This window comes from Oryzias melastigma, linkage group LG15 (genome assembly GCF_002922805.2).
Source record: "Oryzias melastigma strain HK-1 linkage group LG15, ASM292280v2, whole genome shotgun sequence".
Classification (NCBI taxonomy): Eukaryota; Metazoa; Chordata; class Actinopteri; order Beloniformes; family Adrianichthyidae; genus Oryzias; species Oryzias melastigma.
The window spans coordinates 23,177,771-23,195,687 of NC_050526.1; the positions used below are offsets into that span (position 1 = coordinate 23,177,771).

The 17,917-nt window shown below is 36.5% G+C and overlaps 1 protein-coding gene across 2 annotated transcripts; it reads right to left on the minus strand.

Moving 5' to 3' along the window:
* Positions 1-12,745: 12,745 nt before the first annotated feature.
* cxcl12a (chemokine (C-X-C motif) ligand 12a (stromal cell-derived factor 1)) lies at positions 12,746-17,450 on the minus strand. 2 transcript variants are annotated; one of them, XM_024297667.2, is made up of 4 exons: positions 17,298-17,450; positions 15,849-15,966; positions 15,064-15,147; positions 12,746-13,884 (listed from the first exon to the last, which is right to left on the minus strand). In XM_024297667.2, exons 1-4 carry the CDS (start codon positions 17,362-17,364, stop codon positions 13,857-13,859), a joined length of 297 nt encoding a protein of 98 aa, XP_024153435.1. In that variant the 5' UTR covers positions 17,365-17,450; the 3' UTR covers positions 12,746-13,856. The 2 variants fall into 2 exon arrangements, with proteins under 2 accessions (XP_024153435.1, XP_024153436.1); XM_024297668.2 differs by lacking the exon at positions 12,746-13,884 and having other exon boundaries at positions 15,060-15,147.
* Positions 17,451-17,917: the final 467 nt, after the last annotated feature.

The window sequence follows — 17,917 nt, forward strand, 5'->3', positions numbered from 1 at the left end:
GATGCTGATTATCATCCGAACACATGATGTTCAGACAGTTTTAGCTAAATAACTGAAATTACCTGAGCATCTGGGTATTGCATGAATCCAAAATCTTACTTTTGGAGCTTTGCTTGTGTTCCTGAGTTTTTTTTTTTCCCTGAGAGCATGTTTTTCTTTCAATCTGTATCATCCTTTTAGCTTAATAAGATCAGTCTTTTTGGCAGCTGGGTGTACTGAACTATCTGACCCCATCAACAACACTCACAGGTATATGAAGTATTATTCTAACAGTTATAAAGAACATGTGCTCGGGAGGCAAACCTTTACTTTGTAAAGTTTGCCTCACAAAGTAAGCAAAAGTGATCCTGGGAACTTTAATTCAATTGTGTTCAAACGACAACGTGGTAAAGGTTTTATTTATTTATAAAATCATTGGGTCTAGAAATATTGTTTTAAAATGATAGATTTGTTTGTGTTCTTGTTAGCATTTTAACGTTTTTGTCAGAAAACACTGATAGCCTAAAGATAAAACTGGCCATAAAATTGAGGAAAAACAAAAAAAAAAGAAAATCTTGGGCAACTTGTTTTGGGAAAAGTCCATCAAAGCATTTGTATTTGTTTCAATGTTATTTTGTCTGAAATTTCATTTCTGGCGTGTGAACTAAAGTCATTTTCTCAAGATCTCTTGGTGGTTAGATGCAAGCAATAAAAACTCAGCGGGGGCCCGCTGGGTTGTGTTGAGCTTACCATCAAATCAAAAGCAAGCCAATAATGAATGTCACAGCAGCTCCTTTCACCAAACTGAATTGAACTCCTGCAACCAAGAGAAAGCAGAGATTTGTAGGCAACTGTGAAAATTACAGGCCTTTTCAAAAGAGGGAGGGGAACTTTTAGCATGCCTGTGGGGGTGTTTGTTTATATCAGGGAAAGCGGTTGCCGATGTCAATATAATTGTTTCTGCACGTATGGCCTTGAAAAGCTGGCAGAGAGTCTGTAAATGATGGAAATGACAGACTACTGGGAAATTTGGAGGAGAGATTAATCATTTCAAGAAAAGGCTTTCTGATTCACTTCACCTGAAAAAAAGAAAAAAAAATGGTTCAGATTTGCAACAAGAAACATGAGTGTTTGGCTTTTATCAGTTTTTAAATGGAGATTGACACCAGCATCTGGACATTATTACAGTAAACGGATTTTCTTTATAAAATATAACTCCTATATTGCTTAAAAATTAATCTTGTCAGTTCTGACCCATTAACTCCTTTTCTGGAATTGTGTCAGATTTGTTTTTGTTTGCTTTGTTGCTTTAATCAAATTCTGCTTTAGTCTTGTGTTTACATTCCTTTGTGGGATGTTCACAAAAATTAAATAGACCAGAAAATGAGGTGCTTTTGATCTAACTCTCCTGGTAAACTCTGACATGATTCGCCAAATCTGAAGGTGTTCCAAACATAAACTAGGTCAAACTGGGAAAAATGTTTACAGATTTAACTGAAAAGCAGGAAACAATTCACATTTTATTTTGTGGGAATATACTTAAATAGTTTGTAACATTTCTAACTGGCTGAAAATCAAAACTCTAAAGGTGCATTCAGACTGAACGCGATTTGCGCGACAGTTTCAATGTTAAATCAATGGTACAGACCCAACATGAACCTAGTCGTCTACATGTGGATGAATTAGTAGAGCAGGGAGCTTGTGGTCTGTGGTGCCGGGTGTATTTTCTACGTAACAAATACAATCTTTTTCTAATTGTATAGTTTTGTCTGCTCCTCCTGATTCAAGACTGTTGGAATAAAGATATAGAAATCCAAATTTGAGCCTGAAATTCTTTATATATGTCCACCATCACCAGAAAAATGCAGCAAGAACATGCTAAAAACACCAAAAATTCATTTTCATCATAAACACATGTGACATGTTGCCCCAATCAAAAAATATAGAAACAACAGCAATACATTTGATTTTACTTTCTAAATAAATCAGTACTTGGAAGACATTAAAGTTAATCTACCTTCCAAAGTTTTCAATTTATTCCTGTTTTAATGTTTTATGTTATTCATGTGTAGTATTTTAAATTAGACTTGATGTGTTTTATCATGCCAATGTTGAACTTTTTTGTAGTTTAGTTTCCGCTTCAGTATGTTGACTTTTTGTTTCATTTGATGAAATTCAGGCTCATGTGTCACTGTTGGCTTTTGTCAGTATGCCTGGTTTCTGTCAAAAACATTTATATGGGTTTTAAATGTTTCAAACCTGTGAAACATTAAAATCAAATGGCGACTGAACTTTTCATTTTATTTCATAATCGAGATCAAACGTGAACTCAAACTTGGCTGTGGTCTTTTAAATGACAGATAACTGTCAAGAGCTCACCACTGGATCAGCCTTACTGGGCATGATCCAACAATTGTTGAATTGATTTTTCTTCTTTTTTACTCATTCAGGCAAATGTTGGAGTTTGATGACATCACATCTGACCAAAATGGCCACCGCAGAGCAGAAAACTGTCTTTAAAAAGGTGGGGAACATTCCAATGCGTGAAGTCAACCCTAATTTTATCCTATTTTTTTGTTTTAAGTCTTTAGTTTCTTTTATGCTAGCTTTTATTTTCAAAGTCTTAAACATATTACTTTCAGGGGCTTAGCTGATACCCACCATGACAGCACCAGAGGCTTCTCTATGCCCAGAAGGTCTCAGAAAACGTAAGGTAGCGGCTACAAACTTTCTTAAAGTGCACAAAACATAAAACTTGTTGGGAAAAGTCAAACCCCCCCACAAGTGCTTTGGGAAGGCATTTAAAATTCCTCCACAATGATGTGAGGAAACATCAAACAATAAGTTCTTCAACTCTTAACTGCATCAGGGAGTTCTGCAAACTGAAGAATCACGGATTGTATATAATTTCACAAACCGTATCTTCCTTTTTGGCTGAGATTGTGATCAATAAATTGTGACACAGTGCTGGATGTGATAGCTGTTCATGTGAGGTTATTTTTTCCTCTATTTTAGGGACCAGATGTTTCCTATAATGTCTCGATGTGTGAAACCTATCTTTCTATTTTTAAAGCTCCATGTGAAAATCCTGGAAAAACAAACTTTGCAGTCCTCCTCTCTCTTTTTTGCAATGTTTTCCACACCCAATGCAAACAAAAAAAACAACTAAACAAACTAATAAACACAAATATGTGAATGAATTAACTTAAAATTGCAACCGAATGTGGATCCTCCCATGTTTTAATGTTGGTAAAGACAGAGTGCTTTACTTTTTCCAGATTTGAACTTCTTTTGGGCTTAGTAAGACTTTTGTGATTCAAAAGGTTAGAATGTTATCTCCATGACCAAGTACTGCATGTGCTTCTCACTTGGAAAAGTACACTCAACATTCTAACTTGTCTGATTGTGGTTTTTGGGGGAAAATCAAAAAAATGACAGCGCAACTCCTTTAAATGTGAAGGACGGTTTAAAGAGAAACATATTCAGTCCAGTTTTTAATTCAGAGCTTTTAAAAAGATATATATATATATAAAATCACTTTCTTTTTTTACTCTTTTTTATACTGAAGTGGGCAAACCTTGTAAGTATATTTAAAAATAATTAAACAACTAGGATACACAAAAAGGAAAATTAAAAAATAGAAAAAGAAAAAAAAAAAACACATTTACATTGAATTTCCTTGCTCCACATATGTTCTTGTTGTTGTGTATATAGTCCATTTCTCCCATCTTGGTATTGTTTTTGAATATTTTTTGCACGATTTTTTTCGCTGCCAACTCAGAAAAAAACAGTCTTTTAAATAAGTTTTACTTATTTATAAAGGATAAACTTGTTTTCTCACTGCAGTGTGGCACAGGACAAAGAGAAGTCTAAGCAGTATAAACTCTCCGTTCAATATTCAACAATTTTTCAATATCTTCACCTCCATGATCCTCGATAAACGCTCACAAAGAATTTTACTTTTTTTCTTAGTTTATACTTCTTTGGATCAGTGGGTTATTATTTTTAATTCACAATATCAATCTCACATCTTTCAGTTTGTAATAAGTCTTACCAGGCTTCACTTGCAAGTCTTTTTTTAGTTGTTTTTTCAGCCAAAGTTTGGTGGTTTGGCGCCAAAATTCTGCTCATAGCTTGTTTTATTTTGAAATATCTTGTATGCTTAGTTAATTTGGCATGAACAATGAATAGTTTAAATAGCTTCCATCTACCCAAACAAAACAAACAGGTCAGAAACGTTAAAAAACTTGTGTAAGCCAACTTTCAAAGATACAGTGCGGTACACTATAAATAACTTTTTAAAATGAACATTTTTGAAAGTTCCTTTGGGGTTCTCCATGTAACTAAAATTAAACTTTTGAGGCTAGACTAAATGTGATATTAGATTGGGAGATTTGGGATTAGTTTTGTTGTCAAAGCAAAGTGAGGCATTAGTATGAAAATATCAAGTCAGATAGAAAGTTCTGTAAAAAATTTACTTTTCACAAAGGTTGGAGGGGTTGCCTAAACTAAAGAAACTAAAATAACTAAATTAACAACTTTTACAGACCATATCATAATTTGGATTTTTTTACATATTTAAAACGTTAATTTTATTAAAGCAGACACTAATTAGATAACCCAAACGCTGTATTTTTATCTTTAACCAACTTTAAATTCAACTTTTACTCAGACTTTAGTGTCAGAGGCATATTTTTTTTTTTAATTCAATGCTCATCAACAGTTACAGCTCTTCTAACTTGCTATTAAACCTATGAGACTTTTAAGAAAAAAAAGCACATCTTTCTTTCAGTTGAGCCTTTTTGGTTGCACTTGTTCAAGTTTCAGAAGGATTACCGTGAAAAATTCTGCACTGTCTGCAAAAGTATGACATCAAAGTGCAAGATACTTTCCTAAAGTCTTCATGTCCCTTTTTTTGTGGTTTGTAAAGAAAACTGGGATTTCAGTGGATTGAATTTCTTAAAATTTATGAAACCATGTACAAAAAAGTGCTGCCATAAAAACAAATCATGTTTCATTAAATCCAAAGCTTTAGGACCCACACTTTTCTTTCGAGCTGTAGATTATAGTTTGCAAAATGATTAAGTAGCTTTCAGACCAGCGTTTTCTGGTATTGAAAAGGCTCAGCTGCAGCTGTGACATGTCACATTTTGTCTTTCACTGTGTAGCTTTTTTCCTGTTATTGCATGATTTCGCTTGACCTCTAGAATACAGACATTAAACATGGATAATGTTAAGACCTTAATGGACAGCCTAGAATGAACACAACCCAGGAGTGTAAATTAAAGTATTTATTGAGTCCAGCAGAAGGATCCTCCACAGGTTTATATCAGGATCACAAGTGGCTCTGAGGAGGACAGTGACTGAATAATGGGCGGAGAAGAGATCTATGGTGGATTTCTCTGGTCTTGTGATGACAGAAGAAGGTCCAATAAACCTGAGACATGAGGGATAATCCAAAACTCATAATTCAGTACAAGAAAAGGCCAGGATCACTGGTCCTGTGTTCACAAAAGAATGTGGGGAACAGAGTCAGCAACGATCCACAAACCAGAAGAAAAATAGAACAAAAGGACAAAAAGGGTCAGCAACATGAAGACATTTAACCTGACAGAGAGTAATGCTGGGAAATGAAGATAACAACAACAAACTGGTGGATTCAGAGGGAGAAAATAGACTTCACACACTGGTCTGATCAGGTGGAATGGATTAAACTAAAGTGTGGGAAGCTGGAGAGACCAGAACAGGTAAAACAGAGAAGCATGACAGAGAAATGCATTTCATAAATTATTAAATTTAAGGTCATCTTGATAACATTTCTGAACCTACATGTCTTGATTTATATGCCTTTCAAAGAGGAAAAAATATAAATAAACATAAAACGAACTCTCCTATTTCAGAAAAGAACTTTGCCAGATCTGCTTTTGTTTTGGCCTTAACTGTGGGTCCATTGGACTAAAGCTCATTCCTCTAAAAGCTGCTTTTATAAGCTGTATGACCTGGTGATGTCAGAAAAAACTGTAATGTTCAGTGTGCCAAACTCTTTTTTGCACTGGGGTGCTCTCCTCTGTTCTCATTTACTTATCCTAAACTCTATTCTTTATTACTTTTCATTTAGTTCTCTATGCTTCTGTTTGGCGCAGGACAATTCATGTGGTGTCTGTCTTTCCAACTCCAATCCGGGGGAGCAGTAGAGATTTCAGGTTCAAGGTGGATTGCCTGTAGTTCTGTTCTTGGCCGTGGACCCCACCTCTGGCTTGTTTTGGCTGTTGACCTCACCCCACCCGTTATACACTATTCAAGAATGTAGTTGTAGAGTTGGATCCTTCAATAGTCCTCGTAAATCACTTGTCCATTCCGGGAGAGGATCTCTCCTTCATGTGGATATCCCTGGAATCAGGTTTTTTAGGATTTTTTTCCTTGCCAAGAAGGAGGGTCTAAGGACTGGATAACCAGTGTATTATGTCTGTTTAGTTTATTTCCGCAACCAGCTATTGTTAATATTTTATGACCGACTTTCTGCTTCTCTACAATTCCCGGTATGAAGCCCAATGAGTTGTTTTGTGATATTGGGCTATATAAATAACATGTATTTAATTTTCTTCCAAAAATTCTATACTTAGTAATTAAATAGTTGAACTTATTTGCTCTTTAGAGGAGGGTGTAAGTGAACATAAGAAACATTTCATATCATAATGATAAAGTTTAGGAATCAAAACTATCAACATCTTGATTCTATCATCTGTTATCTGCTTAAAGTAAATTTCATAGACACACTAGTTTGGTTATCAGGTTGTGTTTTGCCTTAACATTAACTATGTTTCCATGACGACTTATAGGTCGGCCAGACAAATGCAAACAAACTCCACAAGCAGACTGCAAACTTCTGCAGTATTCCTTCATTTCTGCGGCCTGCAGCCTGGTGGGTTTCCTGTGGTTTTGTGCAAGAACAGTTTATTGCACTCAAGGGCAAGAATGTGAAGGATGAGAGATGAAGACGAAGTTGAAATCTGTGTGATGTGAGGTCATGTTTTGTTGGCCATGATTTCCTTTTCTGGCACGTTGTCAGAAAATGATTGGCAGCCCTAAAGACACTGATGAAAGTGGATGTACACAGCCAATTTGTCGTTTTTTTTTAAGTCAATATAGTCTTTTTTCTCTGATAGAATAGACTGTGAAGACTATTTGAAGGGTCTTAATCCAATACTGCACAAAATTTAGCTGTTTTTTTATCAAAAACTTTCATGCACTTTTAAAAAGCAAGCATGAAAAATACAGATATGCTTGAAACTCAAGGTGCTCTCTTTAAGTTTATTGTGCATTTGATTCACAACAAAAAGTCTGATAAATTAAAAGTTACACGTGGTGAGCAAAAACAGAACGTTCTTTAGAGGAATGAACATGAGAGCTCAGATTTAATATGCCTACCACTGATTCATGTGGTTAGGAGTTAATGCTATGTTTTTGGAAAACCCGCTGTTTGAAAGTTTAAGTAAGTTTAAGAAATCCTAAAGCAGCTCAGACCAACACGGCTAACAAGAACAATGCAAAATGTCTGTGGAGTGTCAGTTTCTTCATTCAGCTCTTTTGTGGGTGAAAATGATAGTCGTCCTTGAAAAAATATATTGTCTGAGAGGGAAAAGCGTTGATGGACGGCATTAGCCTCAGACCTCCTCGTCTGTCACATATGGGCGGCATACACAGACACTGAGTCATGCTACGGGCCAACAGAAGGGCCTCTATAGCAATCATCCCCACTAAAAATATTTGCAGCAATAGAGATGAGGCGGGAACAGTATATGGTTTCATCGCCGAATAATACCATAATTGTTAATTTTCTTAAGGTTATTCACTTCCTTCATGGTTTTTCATTTTCCCTCTCTTTGAGTGTCACACGGCGCCCAGAGCCCCACACTGGCGTATGTTCAAAACACCATTCATGGGATTATTGCCCCACTGATGATGTGGGCGGTAATCCTGAAAGGAATGGTAAAGAAGAGAAGCACAGTGTGTGATATGTGGGTGAACTTTAAAGTTGGTGGTGCTTCAGCTTTTGTGGGCCCCAACAGACAGAGGCCTCCCAGAATCCCCTGGGTGTGTGACTCCTTTGTGACTGATCCATACCTAACCTCCGGAATTTGCTGTTTCTTCTGGACGCAGACCCACAGCAAAAGAGCCGCGTCTGTAGTTGGTGGTATTATGTGGTCGGAAAGACCCTATGTTCAATCAAACATCTGTGGATAGATGGATGGCGTTGTTGCTCATAACCTTGGTAATATTAGCACATGAAAGTTAAAGAGACTGCAGGGGGGGCTTTTAACCCCTCATATGGGCCTCTCTATTAACCCCCCTTTCATTCACAAACAGACGCACACACACGCTGCTGCTCACCGTACGATGGTCACTTTCAACATCCGCCGCAGTTGGTCAGTCCTCCAAGAGGCTGGGGTGAGCAATTTTGTCATAATGATGATTAATGCTCTTTCGGGTCACTGGGAGTGTTAATGCGTTTCACAACACTCATGCCCCCCCCTTCACACAATCAAGAAGTCATTTACAAATCATTACTCTCGTCGTGAAAACATGTAGCAAATCATCTGATGCTAGAACAGCTACAACTCCTCTGATGTTTCCCTCTGGGAGCATGAGTTTGGTGAACGCTGTGCCCAAGGACATTGGCTGGGTTGGGGGCAAAAGGGTAAATAACAACAGAAGTTAGGGAGCAGGAGGTTGAAAGAGCTGCAGTTACATTTGACCAGAAACAGACACAAATCTTTCAAAGCATTGAGATTTCCAAACACACAGAAAAAAGCTTCAAAATGAATCAAAGTCAGAGTTTGTTTTTGCAACCCCTCTCATCAACGAAAATAATGTTTTTGGTGTTTCCAAGATGTTCTTGTGGCATTTTTTCATGATGGAGGACTTGTATAAAGAAAATTCAAAGTAAAATTTAATTTACGAGTATTTATTTAAATGGAATTGGAAAAAAATAAACTTGCTGTAGTGACAGAATCTACAATCAGTAAGCAACAAACTCTCTGCTCTGCTCCATTCTGATGTGTCCACCTCTAGACGACTAGATCGATTTACGTCAGGTACATGTCAGGTGACCAAGAAAATGACACAGTTCCTTGACTTTGGCTAAAACCTGCATATTCTTTGTTACAAGACCATTGAAGGCTTTTACAATACATCAAAAGAAGATCAAAGTTGGTCTTCACAGAAAAGAATGGAAACTGTCCACAAAATGTCAAAAGACAGAGATAGAGCTTATTAACTCAAGCTACTACAAGAGGACTAGAATTTTTTTATTTGTTTTATTTGTGCCTCACAGACAACGTGAAGGAGAATGGGTCGCTCTCCACTCAAAAACTAACCTTTGGAGTTCCAATCAGTGGTACAGTGGTGGTGTTTGCTACTCCTGTCAGCTGTGAATCACATCAGATCTTGTTTACTTCACCAAGACCAAGTTTTTATTTTGCAATAGCAGTCTGTTGTCACTTTGAAGCAGTCAAAATTGGAGTTTATCTGTCAAGTTTTCTAGGATCGTTCGGTCGGACCAAATTTTCAGCAGAAAATGATCTGGTTACAAACCAGATAGGCTGCTTTACAAGACATTCTCAAACTCCAAATGATCTCATTTTGTATTTTTTCTCTATGTATGACTGACAGAACTGGGAATTAACTTTTTTTTATTTTTATTTTTTTTAGCAAAGATAATAGTTTTCTCAGGTGTCTTGTGCATGGTGCCATGGAGCACCTATGTAACTGTGCCATGCTTTATTTGCTTGAGAACAGCACCAAAGGGATCACAGCAAGCTAACAACATTTGCTTTTGGCTCAGCTAAACGTTGGCGAGGAACAAGTGGTGTGCTGTGTTTCTTCAGTTTGCACTCGTTTTTATTTGAGGTTAATGCAGTTAAGGTGAGTCTTCATGCTTTTCCAACATCATGAACCACCAGAGGAAATGAATTGTGGTTCAGTTCAGTCTAAAAGTGCTCCTAAAGTTACACGACCCCTTAACATATATATTTCTTTTGGACTGCAGGAAAACTTAAAGAACTTGAAGAGAAATAATGTGAGTACCAGGAAATTTAGATTTTACACTGAAAGTTGTCGTTTACCCTAACAACATTCTAAGTTGAAAACAGTGTAAATATATTAGTCCAGTCTGATAAACACCTAAGGTATTAATCAACCTCAAATGCAGATAAAGTCATGTGGTTTTACAAACAGAGCAATGTGGGATCTGTATGTAAATTGCACTGAGTACTGCACTGAGTTTAAAATGGGGTACCAGGAAATTCATTTAAAAAAATGATGATCAGTTCCACATGACAGTCAAATGTCAACCCATCAAAAGCTGACCTCAAGCTAAAGGCAAATTGGAAAAAGGGCAAAACCAAAAATGCCAGGTTTCCCCCTTGAGAATTAAAAATTTGATCCTTTTTTGCTTTAGGAATATTTTTGCCAACTCATTTATAAATGTGTAAAAAAAATCAGATGAAGGAGACTGGACGTTAGCAAATATTGGTAAACATCTGCAGACAAAGTGGGTCAATTTATTTTATTTTATTTATATTTGTTTTTAAAAATGCCTTGACATAAATGTATGCAGCAGCATCATACCTACTCACTCAGGTACACTGATCAAAAAAGTACAAAGATAAACAAACATTAAACAGATCCAAGTGATCTTTCTTATTTTTAGAATCAGAAATAAAGGGGTTTCAAATCTCTCTGAGAACCCCTCAGATTCCCACACATTCACATACAGACAAACTGATATTTTATATGTCGTTGCTTCATATTCATGATAAATCACCCCTGAGACAAATTTCAACAACTTCACATCTGGGAGCCCTTACAGCTAAAAATGGAGAGAACTTGCACTTCAACTTAGAAGAAGAAAAACACTCAACAATTCCCTTCAGTTTGTGTCTTTCTGTGCATATCACGTGATCTATATGTTTTTATCTGTTTTCTCTGACATCCTGGGGGAATTCTAACCCTAAAAGAAATGAAACACTGACTATAGATTTTGTGTCTTCTTGATCATTTATAATTTATCTGTTGCTGGACGAACCTTTTGGGTGTTTTTTTTTTTCTTTTTTTAGAATATAAGTTTGGAGTTATATAAAGCATAGAACAATACAAATGTTGGTGGATTAAAGTGGAAAAGCATGCACATTTGTTTTATTTTTGAGATTATTGAACAATGCATTTCTATTCTTGCGCTCACACAAACCAGCAAGCTTCCATCATTAAAACCCTAAACGTTCTTTAAAAAATGATGAATGACTCCTAATTTCCCCCTCAGACTTTCCCCTATATTCTGCTTTTTTGGGGGACTTTCTATAAAGCTGTAGCGAGTCGCTGCTGATTGCATCTCCAGTTCTTGTTTCTCACGTCTGGTGATGAATAAGTGCAACACACTGGGTGTGCAGATCTGTTTGTTTAGGCCCGGTGCCCAACTCAAGTACTAACATGGCATTGCGGAGGCTCAGCCATGCTGATCTCCCAATTCTTCAAATAATCATGTTGTCCTGCTTTGCTCCAATGAGCCCAATGAGCAGAAGCATTAGTGCTCTAACACATCTCATTTGCTCTCTATAGCCTCTGCTTTGTTAACGGCTTTGCTGCAGAAACGTCTTTATAAGGTTCCTTCTGCAGATCTGTTTCTGCAAAAATAAAAGACATTTAAAGGAGTCGACTTAACTTTTTGATATTTTGAAACTGTCGTTTCCCTATTTTTTTAGTGCTATAGTAAGTAAATAGAATGTGACCTTGAAATATTAATTTACTATGAAATAAGAAGCTAAGAGGATTTGGCATAGCAAATTATAATGCAAAACTTTGATAAATTAAAAAATTGCCCAGACTAAGTAATTGTTCACCTGTAATGACATGCATTTCATGCCCTAGAGCAGAGAAAAATTAAGTTATGTAAGAAAACGGCGAACTGCTCAAAGTACAGATGATCCGTGAAAAACCGCTGCTTTTCTCTGTAAGACTTTATTAAAAGAGACACATACTTTTATTTGACCCATGACTGCATGCCTAAATCTGCAGTGTTGTTTTGACTCGCAGAATGAAACCCGTTGAACACACTCAATAGTCTGGCTACATCTGACTTCATTCCCATTCCCGTCTGCAAAAACAGAGCTACTGTCCTACTGGGTGCGCCACAAACTGGATTTCAAAGCTGTCGCTCACGTTCTTTCATCACTCCCTGATGTTTCAATCAAATCTGCCTTAGGAGAAAAGTTAAAAGTTCATCCCTTTTAGCTCTAATGATTTCCTAATGGCTGCTTGTTGAGTTAATAGTTAAATAGCAGGCAGGATCATTGTCCTTGCCTCTATTTTGACTTTGTGAGTAAACTCCAGCACATGTTCTCACATCAAAGTCTTACATTTACTCTTTGACCTGTTGGGACTGTACGATCTTAGCAGATGTGCGTTGGTTCTTTCAGTTTTTTAGCTAAAACTTTAAGGAATAATTTTTAAAAAATGCATTAAAGTTTGATTATGTGTGATTATCATGGCCCAAGATACCCACAGGAAAACACACATTAAAGCTAGACTTTTAAAAAGTTTTTTTTTTTACTCAGCAGCTGNNAAAAAAAAAAAAAAAAAAAAGCAGGATGGCTCAGTTGTGAAAGTATACAGTTCCTTCATATAAATGCTTGCACCTAATATATAAATGCTTAGGAGTACAAAAATAAAACATTTGCGTAACATTCGTTTTTCATTGAGAGTTTGAACAATAGTTGTATAGGTGTCCCAGATCTACAAATTCAACTATAAGAAAAGCTTAAAAAAACAATAAAAATGAAAAGTATGACCAACAGACACAAACAGAGCTACCAAATAGATTTTTTTGTGTGATAACATGGAACATAAAGTGCGTTACTTTTTGCATGACAGTCGTAGGAAGTCACATCCATATATGTCTGTTCTTCGTGACGGCACTACTGTTTCTGCAGCTGACTCTTACATTTTGTCCCAACCACTAAAGACCACTTTTCATTAAAGTTGCATTCAGAAAATAACTACTGAAACACAGGCTGCCAGCTCATAATTGTCAATGTAATTATGCTCTTCTTGTAGTTAACTTCTCGAATTTAACAATTCCAGTAAATTTAAACGTTTTCCAAAACCAGATGTTGATGTTTTGGGTTAAAAAAAAGAAGCAGAAACGAGTTACTTCGGGTTGTACGACAGCCAAAAATGCAGGTCAGGAAATGCTAACCCCTTTTTGGCACACTGTTTTCACGATGGAATAAAAATGGGATTTTTATTAGCACATGTGGGGAACTGGCACTCCGTGAAGTCCTTTGATGCCAGTAAATTAGAAATGATCTTGTTTCTTTGCAAAACAATCCACTTCTAGTTCATGTTGTGTAATTAGAAATCACGAAAAGGATAATAAGCTGATTTCATGTTTAGTTTTCAAAAACATTGAGCAGAGCAGAATGGTTTGAGTCATATCCCGAAAACATCTCCCTTTGAGGAAATTTCAGCCAAAATTTCATACAATTTTTAAAATGGACATAGAATAACTCTGCCTTCAAAAATTTTGCTTTTCTGTTAATATCTACCAACAACTAGTAAAAAATTATGTACAGAATGGTTAGAAAACATACAGGTATAATGCCACTTTGCAATAATATTTTTTGCTATAAGTAGTGGGAGTGGTGATGGTAAAGGCGGCAGGAGGTTAGGTGTTCATGGTGAAGAGTTGCAGTTCAATCCGTGCACGAGGCGAGAGGACGGCAGCTGGGGTAAGTGCTGTGTAACACGCCAGATGATCTCACGTTACATATCCATGACGATGCTCCAGATGCCCCGGGTTTAGGAGCATCTCTGCAGCCCTTTCAGATGGTCTGTTTGGCTTTCTTCATCCTTGACACACAAAAGAACAATTTTTAGGCAAAATAAATGTGCGTACTTCAGCAAAAACATTTTAACTTCAAATAAAGAATAGTATTATAGTACCATAATGTGTAGCTTTTGCTCAACTTTTGCTTTATGTTTTAATTATTTGTATGATAATTTTGCCATGGATTGATTTGGGAGACTAGAAAGGTTGTTACAATTAAACTGGTGTTTAAATGGAAATTGTCCTTTTTGCTTCAAGATTTAAGACATTTGGTTTTCATTTTTATACATTATTCTTTACTCATTCTTGGCCAAATGTGCAAATTTCAAGCATTTTAAGCCTTGATCTAGTACAAAAATGTGTGTCTTTCTCTATGCTGGAGGTGTTCTTATGCAAAACATGACATAAAAGCTTCCAAGACCTCCATTAGTGTCCCTGAGGAAAGACAGCATCAAAACAGGGTGTAAGTCAGAACCCTTTGTCCTTTTCATGCTGATATTGATCAAATTTTCCTTTTCAACCTTCTGCTTTAATCAGAAAATCTGTCACCACCATTGAGTGTGACTTTTTTTCTAAGTTTGCTAAAAAGTAAAACATCCAGAAACTTGATCTTGATCATTGAGATAGCAACGTGATCTCTTTAGAAACACATTCTCAGTGCTTTTAAGACAGGTTTCTCCATGCTCAAAACAGACAGGAGACAGTTGATATTGGCAATGAATTTTTAGTAAAAGGCCAAAAAATTCATTTAGCCTTAAATTAAGGATTTAGAATAAGAAATACAACACAAAGTTACACAATCCTCTTATTTCTCTACTGTCAACTTGAATCTTGTTTTATTTAGTTAGTATTAAAGCCTCCACACAGCCTTTAAACATTTCATTTGGTTGAGTGTTCAGAAGTTTTCAGATTGAAACAGAAGTTAGTGAAGGTTAAAGCATCATCCCACCCGCAATTTGTTTTAAAGTGGAATCACTCGCTACTCCCACTTGGTCATGTAGCCGCATGTTTTGAGTTAGGGCTCCAGCAATGGATTGGGCAATTCAGAGCTATCTCTCCCAGAGCAGTCTGCTGGAACGGGATCAAATGCGCATTCGCGCTTTGGCATTCATGACTTCTTTATTTCCAAGTGGAAGTGGTGCTGAAGTGATTTTAAAAGGGATCCAAGCAGGCTAAAAAAAACAACTGACAAAGAAACTTACTTGTTGAGAGCATTCTTCAGGTACTGCTTAAGCCACCGCACCTCCGGATTCACGCACACCTCCTTGTTTGTCTTCAGTTTAGCACTTCAAAGAAAGAAAATCAGATTAAGAGTGATCCCAAACTAGAAGCTTTTTTCCCCCTGGAATTTAACATTTTTCCATAAAAGAGAACTGAAACAGCACAGTTTAGTTTAAAGAATATTTTTACAAACATTTAACAGTAATCAAGTTGTGCTTCAAGCTTCACAATTCTTGTCCAAATGGGAACCTAATCCTTATAAGTAAACCAAAATGTAAAAATATATTTTCAATCAAGGATCTGATTGAAATTTACCCAAGTCATTCCTGACAGTGCCTCCATTGAATTCATTTTGTTTGATAAAAGTCTGATTACCTTTTAGACACAAAGCTGAACTTTGAGCTGTAGATACTGAGCTTTAATCTGTTACTTTGCACAACAAATTAAGTCAAACCTGAAAACCAGAAATCGCATATGAAGACTATCTCAAACCTAATTTTGTCCTTTGTTTTCCCTAAAAACTGACTCCAGTTTCCTCCTTTTCAGATCCACTCATCCTCAAATGGGCCATTTCCTGTAGATGCATCAGTGGACATGTTGCTGAAACAACTTGTGTATGCGAGCTAGTGACAGAGGGGTGTGTATGTACATATGCATTTCCTTTATCTGGTTGTCACCTCCTGGAGATTGATGGTGAGAAATGTCCAGCAAAGAGGAAAGTGTCTCAGACTTCGGAATTGAGATAGAAAAAAGCATAAAGACTCACATCACTTGGAAGGGGCAGTTGGGTGTGTGAATGAACTTGAGCTCTCGGATGTAACCTTTGGGGATGTTGTTGACGGTTGAACGACAACTGCATCGTTCAACCAGACTGATGGGCTTTGCTGCAAAGGAAAGATGAATAGGGATCAAGCAACAGCATTCCTCTGATAGCAGATAAGACAAATAATCCCCCTGAAATTATTCATCAACTGAATAAAAGATTAAAAACCTATTAGGCTACCGGCAAACAAATCAACTTATTTGAAAATTATCTGACACATCAACAAGTTGAAGCAAGACTGTCCGAATGAGCAGAAAAATCAACAACCCCTGCAGAGTTTGGTTGGGATTTGCAGCTCATTTTCACACCCATCCATCATCCGTGTTTGTTTCCTTCATCAAACAATTTCACAAACACTTAATTTTTCTCTTTATTTGTAAATATCTTTTTGAGAACACACACAGAGGAAGATGTAATCACGGCTTATGTAGAAATTCCTGCTGTTTTGTGTAAAAATCAATGTAATCTTATTAAGCTGATTCATAGTGGGTGTGAATACTTTCCAGTAAGACTCTGCGTTTGGGTTTGTATACAGAGATGTTCACGGCTGATTAATGTGGAAAAAAGAGAAATAAAAGAGAAAAATGCAGTAAAAATGTGCACAACAATGCAGACGCTGTTTAGAAAACAGATGGAACAAGTAGATTCTCTGCTGGCAGGAAGAGATTTTTTTTTTTTTTTAAGATAACGGGAAATCTTCAAATCTTCAGTAAACAATTCATATGCAGCCTGCGTCACTCAAACAGATGGGAAGATGCGCTTTTGCAGATTAAACTTCATGCAAATTATTTTTGACACCTGATCCTATTAACATGATAAAGGATTCCACGGTTTGGCGACGCCACGTCGGCTCTATCTCAGATGCGCGACTTGCGTAATTGAAAGAAAACAAGAGGCAAGGCAAACGCGCGCGTGTGATCGGGGGGTTCTTCCACATCCAGAGCCACATGTGGAGACTGATGGCGCTTTACGCACGAGAACAGACCTTCTTCCAAACCAAAAAGATTCAAAGCAAAAATACTTAAAGTAGTAAAATCCACAATCTTCAATAAACAATTTGACGTAATAATAACTTTCTTTTAATTAATCCGATTCTTTTTTCATAGAAAAAGTAGATGCATCCGTCTAAATGGAAGTTAATTAAATTTAAACACTGAACATAACATGCACATAACCTATTAGAAATCATTTTTTTTTATTTCTTTCATTTATTTTCACATTTTTTGTTTATCTTTTTTGTTTGTTTATAGTTTAAAGAACAATGTGCAGCGTTGCACGTGTTTGCTTTTACTAACAATTTCAACTGCAGAAAAAAGACAAAGAGTTGCTGCATGGATAGAAAAGTGCAAAAATGTTTATATCAAAGCAAGGTGATAACATTTAAAGACTTACCATGAGTCTGAGGCGCATATATCACCATCGCGAGAGCAGCCGCGAGCGCAAAGAGCTTCACATCCATCTTGCATTAAAGTCTCAATGATTTGATCCCGCTCAGACTGAAGTCCAGAGAAGCTGTGACAGACGGGATGCTGCTGGGGTGTTAAATTACGCACCACAGTCAAGCTGCGGTAAAAGTAAAACCAGGAGGAAACTTCCGGTTTCACAAAATAAAAGCTGTCAATGTTTAGGTTTTTGGATTAATGTACAACAAACTTAAAAAAAAAACACGAAGTGAATCATAACAATATCACTTATTGTGGTAATATTCTTAAAAATAAACTTTTAGGCTTTATATTTTCATGCTTTTATTGTGTTAAAATCACACGCTTCTTCTTCTTTTTTGTATTAATGCAATTGTGTCATCTTTTCCGATCTTCATTCAAGTGAGTCCAAATTATTTTCCCTTTAGACATGTAAGAGTTATATTTGACAGTTATGGCTGTTTCCAAGTTTTTATTTATGGCCATAAATGTGAAAAAAGAAAGGTCTGTTGCAGCAATAGTTGAAATAATAAACTCATTCTAACAATGAAGTGCAAAAAGATTAACATTAAATCATCACATAAAACAAAC